Genomic DNA, 14,145 nt, shown 5'->3' on the forward strand with positions numbered 1-14,145 from the left:
ATAAAATATTTGCTTGCTTCAAGCAGGCATTCAAACTAGCCGGACATGCATATTCTGGAGCAAGACGATATAAGTGTAAAGAAGGAGCAGCAGTTGGTATGCAGCGATTCATTCTAATCGTAGTAAAAGAATTAATTACAAATAGTTTAGGTTTATGCATACAGGCTATAAATGGAGTGTTTAGTGGATCATCAGCGAGGTTAATAAGATGAAACAAAGTGTCATTACAAAAGACAGCTGTACAATATCGATAGTTCTCCATGACTCTACTTACTTGTTTAATTAGTCCATCGCGAATGCACGGCATTTAGCAAAATTAATGTTGACAATGATAAAATGTATGCAATATCAGTAGTGCTTTTATATGATAGAATCATTGTAATGGTGGAAATATGAGAACAGAGGTTAAAGCCGTTAGATCATGCTTCAGTCACATTTTCAAACCGTGGTCAGACCGGGTAGCTTTCTGACAATAGAACAGCAGAACCTAAACTCCATGATGAACACCTATAACTTACAAATCATCTACAACTTTCTCGAAAGATACCTACTACTACACTACTCCTACTGGAGTCAACTGTAATATTCTGGCTGAAAATTTGGAAAGAGATTGTGTATAACGTCTATGATCACAAAAGAGGGACAACAACACTGAGGAACCCTTTTTTTCCAGGACCCCTCCGCTTTAATCTATATTCTTTGTTAAATCACTGGATAACCAAATACGTTTTACATGGTACTTTGGCAATCTCTTTCTCCGTTATGAATTTTAACAGTGGCTACAATAAAAACACTTCTGGAAACCAGAATGCGTGGCTTTCAAAGGGGAATGAGCCTAAGATCTAAGTGTCATGTTGGCGATACTCTAGTGTTCTCATTTTCCATAACATTGTTATCTATGTAATAGAAGTGTTCTCCGAACGAATATGATATCGAATGGTTACACATTGGGGGAGGACGTGGGTCATACAGTCAAGCATGAAAAACGAAAAGGTTATATTTTGCTTTATTTTGTCTCTAACTACGGATATGCTGTCTGATTGCATATCAGAACTGTGATAAAAAAATGTGATCAAGAACTAAATTTTCCAGGGAAGAGTTGCAAGGGTATAAATCATTTGATGTGTTATTAATGCAAGTATTGAGAGTGCACTTTGGTGAAAGAAAAATCAACAAATTGTTATTTCGTATAGTTGTTATCTAAATAGAGCCCGAATTTCGTCTAAAGAACGGACGGATGTTTGCCTGTTTGGACGGACATGGCTTTGCGTATCCGCCCTGTACGACCCAATAACAAAGACATGAACACTTTTTTGCAAGCTCAGAATGACCACTAAAGTTTACTTCAGAAACCCATAACCTTTAGATAAAAACTTTCAACCCAAAGTTGTTTTTCTGCCTGCTTACTAGGATCAGCTAGCAGACTCATTCAAACTCATGCATGTGCACATTTAATTTCTGAAATCACAAGATGTTTCAAAGCGCTTGCTTCACACACATACACATGTATGTAGTATTACGTAACTCCATAGCCTGCATATGGTCATTGTACCTTTTCATAACCGAGCAAAACACTTCCCATTTGTAACAAAAACAGTTTTCTCATTGCGTATATCCAGTCTTTTTGTCCCATTTTTTACAAACACAGTTTTAAGGTTGTTCAAGCATGTTGCTAAAACATACACGGTCAAATGCATCATCTATCTTCAGATAGGGGATAAATATCTAAACGTGTATTTAACCAGAACTTTAGATTTTTTAGTCACATCACACATGTTACGCAAACCACCATTTAAAAACATTGTCTTCTTGCGCAACCCAAGCTGTCTTTTACATAATTCAATACTACCTTCTAAAAGACCATGGACCTCCTTCTCGCATGTCTTTTTTAACGTTCCGAATTCTATGCATATCCATATTTGAACACGTTGCTTTGCACGTTCACTCTGAATCCACGCCTTATGGTAGCGATTTTTGCCCGATTGTAACATAGCAAAGTCTCATTGATTCACGTTACACGGTGAGGGCCTACCCCGGAGAAAGATGGTGAAGCAATATGTCTATGTCGTCTTTATTCTTCTAGCAACAGTCATGTGCAATGCACCTTCGTCTAAAGAAGATTACCAATCTACATCGTTTACAGGTATGTTACAATTGAGTTTAAACCGAGGAATACAATGTTGCACGGTTTAGTGCCTTAATGCGATTCTCACTAATGTACCTTAAAGTTTGTAACTTGGTATCCGTGCACTAGCAATACTAGCTGACAAACATTGACTGTTGAACAAAATACTTTGTAACAATCTGCAGCATAGACGATTGGTAAAAGGGATTTCCTTATCATGTTGGTGTGTTTCGCAGGCTATACTCTCAGAAAAAAATCAGAATCAGAATATGCAGCATAACATAACGATGCATTCGGACTCTCATTTCAAATTGCTTTATGATAAGTACAAGGAATAAAAGCACATGTATCTACACTTCAAACATCAGCGTTGTACAAGAGAAATAACATGTACAAACTGCATAAGGGCAATATAATGGCAGGATCACGAGCATTACCGTTCTAACAGGTATAAATATCGTTGATGGCGATGTCGCGGCTCCGGTGCACTTTAATACAATATGAAAAACATTGTAGACACCAGGAAACTACTATTTGTCAAATCACTATCCATTTTGACAGGAGGAATTTCATGTTTATTTCCACAGAACATGGCTATATCCCCAAAGGCAGACCTCTAGTTTGGAACGACAACAGGTGTGAGAATGACAGTCTACAAGCAAATTTGCCCCTAACATCAACCACAGCCGGATCGCGGATAAAGAACCTGGTAAGGCGAACGATGTATTGTTCTATTCATATCAACAAAATATCGTATGGTAGAGTATTGATGAAACTTTTCGGGTTATTCTTGTTTGTTTGTTTGTTATTCAAAATCACTCACCTTTTTTTCTTTACAAAACACATTTATATAAAAGTTTTAGTCTACTTCCAATGGGTTTTAGGGTTGTGAAAAAAATGTATTATAGAAAATCCATGATTGCCGAATCCGAGTTGGCGGATATATGGCATCATATTGGCAACAGAAGACTTGGCAAACTTAAGTAGCAATAAGATACCCTTATTAGACAATGTTTTCTTTAAAACCTTTAGGTATAACGGAAATTCCATATTAAGACGGTTTTTGCAAAAAAGTATTATGGCGTCAATTACGTCATAACGATACGAAAATTACAAAAAAGATGACACGCTATAAGTAAATCATCCCTTGCAAATTTGGTGTCGTAATTGAAGCCGTTTTGAAATTAAGAAGGGGGCTGAATCAGCTCTTGGTCCCAGGATGGTCCCCAAAGGCTGACCTAGATAGGGTTTAGCATTAAATATCATTCACAATGCAATCAATCGTATGCAAGCATTGCCATTATAAATAGAAGGTTGTGTTACGTAGGCTATGCTGCAATTAAAAGAAAACTTCATATTGTTCATCAGTGTAGCCAAGCAAAGCTGTTTAATTGACGACAATTTTTATCTAGCTTTCTGGTGCAGTTATAAAGACGTAAAATGTATATTGAAGTGCACATCTTTATCTTTTTTTCAATTACGTAGATATACTTCATGTTTTCTGTGGTCTACGTTTGGCACAAACATACACAAGCCCTTTTATTTCCAGCGTATAGCTATGTATTTGAAATTGATGATCTGTTGAAATGTGCGGGATTAGGACCATTAAAAATGCACTGCACGAATAGATCATATTCCATTTGTAATGTAGTTGTTTGTTTTTGAAATGGTTAGCAAAACGCTACCACAAGTCTATACTTTAGGGGAATGTACATAAATGCTGCGTTTGTGATTCAGAGGCCTTGAATGCAACTGCATTTAAACATGGTTTCATTATGTAACATGTACATGAGCGAAAATGGTGTATTTATGTCTTCTATGGATTTTTCAACCCTCTCAGGTTAAGCTACAGAAAAGGCGGTTCAGTGACAAGATGGACAAGAATGACAGTATCCCTTCGCCGATGATTGGACTTCAGAATGACAAGGCCAACCAGCCAGATGCTGCATCTTATAAGAGTATTACAATTAGAAAGGCGGGGCCCACCCGACCCTTGTTTGGTACATTAAACAATTCATCCACCCCCCAATCCTCGCCTGTATCTTACAAGTGTAAAGGAGAAATAACAAAAGGTCCCCCTGTTGTTGCGAGTGGTATGATGCACGCTAATTCTAGAATCATATATCCCGAACGAGAGTCAAAAATTGTCAAAAGGTCTCCTCCGTGGCTTCGTAACAGGAGGAGGGTCCTACACAACGGCATTGGAAATTTAAGGGATCATGGTCTCATACCAGTAGAGAAAACAGCAAGTTTAGCAGGAATCAGGATGGCAGAGATTTTTCCCTATGGAAAAGGATTTTGAACGAATTGAGCATTGCAATGTCGCGCAATGTTATAGACCCACCCACAACAATGGCATTACCTATAGCCACATACGAACCGGATGCCAATGCAACACCCGCACTGACAGATGCAAAAAGAGCAATGGGAACACCAATAGTAACAGACATGCCCACAACAACGCCCGCAGCACCCATAGCCACAGGAAAGTCTGTAGGTACATCTACAACCACAGCAGCACACACGGCCACAGGAAAATCTGGACCAATGACAACATCCACTGCATACATGAAAGATGTGCTAAGAGCAATGGGAACACCAATAGTAACAAACATGCCCACAACAACGCCCACAGCACCCATAGCCACAGGAAAGTCTGTAGGTACATCTACAACCACAGCAGCACACACGGCCACAGGAAAATCTGGACCAATGACAACATCCACTGCATACATGAAAGATGTGCAAAGAGAAATAGTAGATCCAATAACAGCAACGCCACCCAGAACAATGACCTCACCCATACTGACGGACACACCCATAGTGATGACAGCACCCATAGTAAAAGATGAAACCTTGACAACACTAACATCCAAGGAAACAGTAGCAAATTCAAAGACACATACCATAACATCAGACACATCCAACAACAGCTCGAGCATCACTCAGAGTACCCACAACAATACGGACACTAAATTGACTAACAGTAACAAACACACTTCAAACAATGGTGTAACTCACAGTGCCGATGAAGGTGCAAGTGTACATGAAACAAAGATAGTAATCAGGAAGGCTCAGAACGAGAGTACAGATCAGCTTCTAGAGGCTTATAATGATCATGGCACTACAGCGTTCATGATGGAAACTCTAAATTTCGAAAACAAATCCACCCTTGAAGACACAAAAGGCTTCCTCACAGTCTCTAGTACTATTGCATATGAAATTAAAGCCAACTCAAATCATTTCAAATACGGCAAATACAAGACAAAGGCAGGGAAAGAGGAAACATCTGATGATACACAGATTTTTATAGTTGTTGGTGTATGCATCTTTCTGGGGATAGTAGCACTGTGCGTTCTGATAAGAAAATGGTCTAGAATGGGTTGGTACGATTTTACCAACGGCATTTTTCAGACTAAATGTATGTGTTTAAAAAATTGTGGTTCCTCTGAAACCACAAACGTATGATATATGCCAGTACATTATGAATGTGCCGTAATGTTCAAGAAAATATTGTAAGTCAGACAAAACTGTCTTTTCACAGTTGGATGTGTGCACGATGTGGTAGTTCTTGGAAAATTGAAGCAAAATACTCTGATGTTACAATCTATATCACTAAGTTGCAATTTGCTCCTTTCTATACAATTCTACCAACCTTTCCACTTTCTTAGAGTGCAGTGTAATGATTAATATTTATAATGACTTCTGACAGAGAGTTTTTTGTACATTTAAAGATTAGTTCTCTCCCTTTCTTGAAGTAAAACGTAAAAAAAATGGCGTAGGAAATGCCTTACAATTTCTGAATGAAAACAAAAATCGAGGCATGACTGTTTGTTTGTTTGTCAGTGGACTTTTTGTCATATTTGCGGTAGGATGGACGTATTTTGGAATGTTTCAATGAGATTAATACTGATAAGATCAACATCTAGATCTACATGTGGTGGTATTATGTTTTAAGTTGGAAATGGTCGTCTTGAGAGTTGTAGCTTACATTTATTGTGTTCACGAGTACGACAGCTTTTGGTTCGATGTTGTGTATATAATCTAAAACGTAGTTGAGGCAATCTATATCCCAACACTAGGGTTTTCTTTGTATTATAATAGCGAGATCAATGAATGTAAATGTGATACAAGTGCCGGCAATTCAGATATTAGAAAGGTGGCCACACTGACGACGACAATCCATGCCACTCGGCCGGAAAGTAGCGTAATCCTTTGTTAAATAATCCCCTGATTTTGTCAAAAGTTAACACACTGTCCAAAATAAGTATGAACCGGGACTAGAAATTGAGGCCCATACGTTTATGAAGGAGATGAAAGGCAGTGAAGTGTGAATGAGAGGCGTGGCCATTTTTTTATCAACTGGAAAAATGATTTACAAAAACGCAGAATAGGAGAACAAGGAAATTTGGTTTGGCCCTAAAAGGCAAAAAGGACATACAAACAAAAGTATATTGTGGTCACCATACTCTCGGAAGCTATTGTGATATTGCATTTTGGCAGTATGGAGTAAACATAAAGAAAGGGGCAACAACATAGAAGAAAACAGAAGAATTTCACAGAAATTCCACGTATGTCAAAAATCGATGTACCGTCAACGGCCCGTCATTACATTTTGAACGTGTATCATAATTTATCTAAATCGACATTAGGGTCGAATCTGTGAACGCTTCGTTATTGAGGCGAACCTTAATGTCATTATCGGATATAGCAAAACATATATCTTATTTCACTGTGGTGGAAAACATGTAAAACAAAAATGGAGACAATAGATTGTGATGTACAAAAAGTGTTTTGTAATATGAGTCTTTTTTTTATAGATTTTGAATGCGTTTGGTCTGGACGTGACGACCCTCTCAACCTGAAATCATTTTTCTCTTGCATGCAAGAGCTAGCTAACAGACTCATTTAAGTATTTGCAGTAACACATATGTAGTATACGCAGGAGTCTCTACCAGGTTCCACAGGTGTCTGGGAAAATAGTACAAATTTTCTTAAAAATACAAATAAATAAATATATCATAGTATGTACAATATTTTCTACCTGCCGCCAAATGTTTTTCTTGGCCGGCTGACTTGTAACAAATTTTAGACTATTTTCCAGCCACATGAGGAGCCTAATGGAGTTTACATATACATATCTATTGTTTTTCGCAAAATCAAAAGGTGATTTAACGCTTTGTCACACAGACTACTCAGAATGATTTCAACTTTCACAAATATTAAATGAATGTAAATATGAACGTAAATTAACTCTATTGATCTGTATATTTTCCACGAAACCTGCAAAAGGTCGTTAAACCTATTCTTTGTTTTCAATCAAAATAAAGTTTCCTTCTCGCACAACCCAAACCATAGGGTACATACTACTGACATGAATTTTCCATCACCCGATGTAATGATAAATTGATCGTATGACAAACAGTATGTATTTTTTATTTCGTTTCACTTAAGATAAAACGAATTCGCAAGGTAACACTGTCTTGCTTTTTACTGCTCTTTCACGAATACGCCTAGTGTATGAAGGCTTAAAAATAGGGTAGAACAGTGCATAGAACATTGGTGGCTGAGGATAAATCTGAAGGAACGAAAAGTCTAAAATCTTATTCTCAAATCCTCAACTCTACCAGCTAAAATAAGGTTTTAATTTACAATTATAGTGAATTGCTGAGTACGCTGTATCTAGAGTCTTCATTAAGAAATCAGTATTAGGGTTGTATTCTTGACCTTTAAGCAAGGAAAAAAGTCTCTTAGGTCCTGTTGTTTTCCCTCCTGCATGTGCTGTAGACTAATTTAACTTTATGCATACACATATGTAATGTAATTATAATCCATTTCGTTCTGAACATAAAAGTGTTTTCTTTGTAGCAACTCTCTTGATCTTGTTGTTTTTCTCCGACTGTTCAACCGCGGTACCGTTGCAGACTAATTCCATCGTGCTTGATACCGTATGCATAAATATAAGTAATGTATCTATTATTCATTTCATAGGGAACATAAAAAGATATTCTACAGATTAACTCTCTTTTGATGTCGTTCTCCGACCGTGCAAGTATTGCAGACTCATTCAGACTTTTATTACACGCAGTTAGGGAGATATCACCTTTATATCAGCTACGTGATATGAGTATGCTTCTTCCCGTACTGAACCTGAAATGTAGATGACCACAAATGATCTTGTTTTAACCTACGCTATAAGCCAGTGAGGAAAGATAACCAGTACATCATTCATATCGTATCACACGTTACACATTCGAATAACAGTCGCTGAGTGCGAGCAATGAATTTCTCGATACTAGTGCAGGAACTGGTACATTTTGATCAGTAGATTGTATTTTCTTTGAGTCTCAAAAAAAAAGAGTTCATGAGACATTTGACATTTTACAGTTGCACAAATAACAGGCCTAGTTGACCAATGTTTCAAACTTTTTCCTGAAACATGCTGGCCAAGCTGAAAGCAACTACAGTTTTTGCTATCAACACTATTGACTAACGATATGACACTGCTTTTGATAAGAAGAACAAACAAGTACTAAAAACAAAAATGGGAAAAAGAAGAACGTGATGATACTTGTCGATGATTATTGCCGAAGTCAAATATCATTTCCTTTACTTGCGCGTGGCACATTTCTTTTTTCACATGCACACGCATGTAACCTATTATCAATAAGTAGATCATTGAGTGTTTGCAGAAAAATAACCTTTTACTTTTTTATTAGGTTGGCCACCATATTTGAAGCCAATATGTGCATACATTTTCGCCAGTATACAATTTATCACAGAAACAAAACAGGACCTGCGATTGCAGACTTGTTTCTAGTGCTGTTTGATACCACCCACACAGTCCGAATTTTATGATAGTTATTACTCACTACAGTCTGTAGATCAAATGGTATTTCAGTGATTAACTCCATTGATCTTGTTGTTTTTCTCCGACGCTGCAATGATGGTATTTTCATCGTACATTCCTAACTCGTCTCACCTCACGTTGCATATGGTATATAATTGGCTACCTGAAAACCTTTTCTCTCATTCTGGCTCTACCTTAACGTGGGCTTCTAGTCCATCGTTGTTGTTTTCATGAGTTAGATCTGATAAATTGGACTGCATCTAAAGTCTTATATCTTATAATAAGATAAATCAGGATGGCGAGACAATGCGCATGTGTTGTCTTCGCCTTCCTACTCCTACCATTGGTTTTGTGCGGCAAATCTTCACCTGCTGGACAGAGTCAACCTTCCGAGTGTAAAGGTATGTAGGTTTGCGTTTTGTTTTTTCCATATAGTGACATGTATAAAACAACACTGAAATATGATAAACTACAACGGTTATTAGTATGGACCAAAATGTATGTTGGCTTAACCATCTCTGGTAACGTTTCTTTTTCCAAGGTATGTATTGGCCAAGAAACATGCTGTCCGTAGTAACATTATTCTACACATGTATTGTAAAGCCTGTAGCAGCTTAACACACTGGTACAAGAGTGATTAGCATTCAGGATTATCACTCAATAACATTCTTAACTGCACGCTGTTCTCTACTGGTTCAGTTAACATCCTTCCCATAAATTTTGATATATGCATAAGGTGGTTCTTTACCCCGGCCACAATAGCCTTCGGGTCACAAAGTTGTAAAAGTGCTACCGCCAATGTGCAACTAGTTGGAACAATCTTCTTACTAACGCTGGTTCTCCAGCAGAGAAAGTAAAGTGCAACAACATCTTTAGTTTGGTGTAGTGTATGGTTTTGAATCTGCGGCCTCCCGAATACAAAACGGTCACTTGGATAGCCCAGTAGACCTGTCAAAAATTTATACTTGCCAATCTTTTTTACTAACGTTTTCTATATTTTTTGTTTTCTCACAGCACGTGACTGTATTTCAGATGAAGGCGCGGCTCGACTTGGAACCGTTGCTGGCTCCGTCATTGAAGATGACGCCCCAACTGAGTATCCAAGCTCCACACCGATCAAGGACGACAAGCCCCGGACTCCCCTGAACCATCCCAACCAACGAAAGTCAAGGGTACCTCGCATCTTATTTTACCAACCAAAAATGCTTCTAAACTAACCTGGCCTGTTGAACTTCTAAACTAATTAGTCTGCTACTGAAAATCTCTAGATATATTTCATTTATATTTCAATTCTATGTGTACACAAATATAAAGGAAATAACAATCCAGAAAGGAGAATAAAGACGTGACAGTTTCATCGTTTGTGATATAAGTGACAAATTTTACTTGTTTAACAAAATACGTAAGCAGAACGTAGACCAAAACCCAAAACCCCAAAACCTTGGCCTCTCAATCTGTCATTTTATTGCACAGAATGCAAACCAATCAAAATATGAAAATACCATGCTTTTGATTACCTTACTAGACAGAAGGCAATCCCTTGTCAAATAGTTTGCCCCTAACCACGATATTGTGGAACCGGTCTGTTCTCGAATCACGCAATTAATCCGTTGAATTATCTAACAAAGCACACCGGATTCTACATTGAATTGACCAAGTCGAATTGATAACTATGAGTTTAAATTCTTTTTACTGATTTTATATTTGAACCTAGCCGCGTGCTTTTCTCCTGCCAGATACAAAATGTAGCATCTATACGATTAAGATGTTCTAGAGTCTTTATACCATAATTTGTAACCTATCCTTACCTCCAATTATGCCTGTATATCACACCAGAAATCAATACGTACATGCAAATTGTTTTTGTGATATTTGCCTTTTTAGCTACCTGGATACGGTTTCTGATATTTATTTAACTCCTTAGAAATTCGCATTTTTGCACTATGCTGCATAGCTTGTTAGGAATTTTGCCTTAAGTTTTCAGAATTGTATTTTGTGGCATTATCTTGCATGAAATGTTGTAGACTATATAGTTGATATTAATCATCTTAGATGTTTTATCAGCTTGCTCCTATGCTCCTTCATTTGTATTTGTTTGTATCAGCCCCGTAGATCTTTCATGTGTACCTTCTACTTAATGTCATCTATCTTAGCTTGTATGCACTTGCTTGGATCTGTTTTCTTATATCCTCTTAAATAAGTTCTTAGAAGATCTTTTATTCATCAGCTTGCATGTATTTTCCGATACCTACCTTCCAGAAAACGTATTCTAAACTCCATTTCTATGCGTTCTCTTGTACTTGCCTGGATATGTCTTTTGATATTTATCTTCAAAATGTTACAAATCTCTTTTTTCAGTACGATTGTGTGTATTGCGTCATCTGTTACATCTGTTATAATGTACTTTTAGGTATTAGCTTTCGGCTATTGTCATAGGGGTAACATTTATCATTTTAGAACTGTTTATCCATTCCTCTTCTTCACGATATTAACCTTTCCAAATTTTATTATTTCTAAATCAAGCTTTCATGAAATTGTGCATGTTAATTACGTTCGATTCCATTCTTTAAACAGCTATCCTGGAAACGTTGCACTTGTCTGGAACACGCTATTTTACTATGTTTTCAATAACCTGGAAAGCCTCAAGTCCTGCTGTGTAACCTTTGATGCGTCTTCGTTACATGTTTTTTGATTAGAAAGAATTTTTTATTACAGGTAAGGCGATTCTTTCGGTTTTTTAACAAGCGAGGAAACAGTCAGTCCCGATACAGAACCCGCAGCGGTATGTCAGGGAAGACAGCACCCTCGAGATTCGGCACGGCTTCAAGATCATCGTGTGGGTCTCGATACGTAAATACGGCTAAGACTTCGACCTCCCAAAACCGGTGGGGCAGAAGGAAGAACAACAAACCGTCAAGCTATGAATCCTGGTCTGGTTCTGTTGTCGGCAGAACGAACAGCAAGGTGTCGACCCGCATATCTCCAGGATTGCATGGTGGAAAGATGAACAGCAAGGTGTGGCCCTCACGATCTTGGCGTGGCCATTCTGGTGGCGGGAGGAACAGCATGACTTCGAGCGTCCAATCGTGGCCTGGGTCTAATGGTGGTGGGACGAACAGCAAGATATCGAGCTCTCAGTCGTGGCCCGGACCTGTTGTCAGAAGGACGAACAGCAAGACGTCGACCTCCCAATCGTGGCCCGGACCTGTTGTCAGCAGGACAAACAGCAAGACGTCGACCTCCCAATCGTGGCCCGGACCTGTTGTCAGAAGGACGAACAGCAAGACGTCGACCTCCCAATCGTGGCCCGGACCTGTTGTCAGCAGGACAAACAGCAAGACGTCGAGCAGCCAATCCTCACCAGGGTCTGTTGCCATAAGTGGGAACAGCAAGATGTGGACCAAACTGTCCGGGCCCAAGTCCTATGGCAACGGTATGCTGACGACCTCCCAATCCCTACCTGCTTCGGTTGGAGGTCAGGCGAACAGCAAGGAACCAAAATGCCACGGGTGGCTGTGTCGTCAGAAATGCAAGACCAGCAACAAGGTTCCAGCCCAACAGCCATCACCAGGGTCTCAGAATGGCCTTGTGAACCACAAGACATCGGCCACTAAACGTAACTCTTGGTTCGAAATCCGCGCCAAGCCGAAAGATCATCAGGCTGTTGTTAGCAGGGCGAACAGCAAGACGTCGAGCAGCCAGTTCTCACCAGTGGTTGACGGTCAGACGAACAGCAAGGAACCAAAATGCCACGGGTGGCTGTGTCGTCGGAAAAGCAAGATAAGTAACAAGGTTTCAGGCCCACAGCCATCACCAGGGTCTCAGAATGGCATTGTAAACCACAAGACATCGGCCACTAAACTTAACTCTCGGATCGGCAGCCTCCCCAAGCCAAACAATGCAAAAAGCATACAACCAACTACTGTGTCCTGTAGCAGTTACACGACTTTGTGGGGACCTTTGCTATCTTTTCGAGGAAGTCGACGTGGCCGGACCCAGCCGGGGTGCTCTTACGGCAAACTCGGATCCTCAGCCGGTAGGGATGACAACAAGAACACAGTTTCACAAGGCAGATCTACAACGAGTACAGCTCGCAGAAGTCCAGGTCTAGCAACCCGGTGATGCCCCTAGGGCCGCAGATTTCGCCAGTCGCCTTCAAGGTAAAAAGAAATCTCTTTGGGGATCGCGTTCAAAGTCATGTCATTGTGTCAATGGAAAACCTCAGAGCGACAGCCGAAGCGAAGAGATCGGAAAGCCAAAGCCAACAGTGATATGGAACCCAAGGAACAGATATACCCAGAACACTCAGTCTGGTAACACCCATGGCAATAAACACACCAAGAACACTGGGAACATCCATGGGAACCAACATAGACAGAACACTGGTACCAAACATAGACAGAGCACTGGTACCAAACATACACAGAACACTGGTACCAAACATACACAGAACACTGGTACCAAACATAGACAGAACACTGGTACCAAACATAGACAGAGCACTGGTACCAAACATACACAGAACACTGGTACCAAACATACACAGAACACTGGTACCAAACATAGACAGAACACTGGTACCAAACATACACAGAACACTGGTACCAAGCATACACAGAACACTGGTACCAAACATACACAGAACACTGGTACCAAGCATACACAGAACACTGGTACCAAACATACACAGAACGCTGGTACCAAATACACACAGAACGCTGGTACCAAACATACACAGAGCACTGGTACCGAACATAGTACACAGATTGAAAACACTGGTAAACCCCAAAGTAAAACACAAACAAAGGATAATAATAACATTCAAGGCAAAACTGCTACCAACAGACACCTTGATAAGAACGAGAACACCAACGGCAACGGAGGTACCAAGATCGATTTTAAAAATCAACTCCAACGGACATCTCCGATTGACAAAAACAGCAAGAAAACCGGAAGGAGTAAAACCACTGATATTTCTAATCAAATTAATGTAAAACAACATGTCAACCTCCCCTCACAAATACCCAAGAACAAACCAACCAAAGTACCAGGCATGGATCAGAAACAGAGCTATGGTGCAAAGCCCTCTAAAGAAGACCGTAAAACCCCAACCACGGTAGTTGCTGCCAGCATAAACGGCAATGTGGTCCATGCGGATACAGAGCGTCTC

At 39.5% G+C, this 14,145-nt stretch overlaps 1 protein-coding gene across 1 annotated transcript; it reads left to right on the top strand.

Moving 5' to 3' along the window:
* The first annotated feature begins 4,477 nt into the window (after nt 1-4,477).
* Nucleotides 4,478-12,076, top strand: LOC118411722 (endochitinase A-like). Its single transcript, XM_035814205.1, has 3 exons — nt 4,478-5,075; nt 9,990-10,147; nt 11,927-12,076. Exons 1-3 carry the CDS (start codon nt 4,478-4,480, stop codon nt 12,074-12,076), a joined length of 906 nt encoding a protein of 301 aa, XP_035670098.1.
* The last annotated feature ends 2,069 nt before the right edge of the window (nt 12,077-14,145 follow it).

Source organism: Branchiostoma floridae, chromosome 3 (genome assembly GCF_000003815.2).
Source record: "Branchiostoma floridae strain S238N-H82 chromosome 3, Bfl_VNyyK, whole genome shotgun sequence".
NCBI lineage: Eukaryota > Metazoa > Chordata > Leptocardii > Amphioxiformes > Branchiostomatidae > Branchiostoma > Branchiostoma floridae.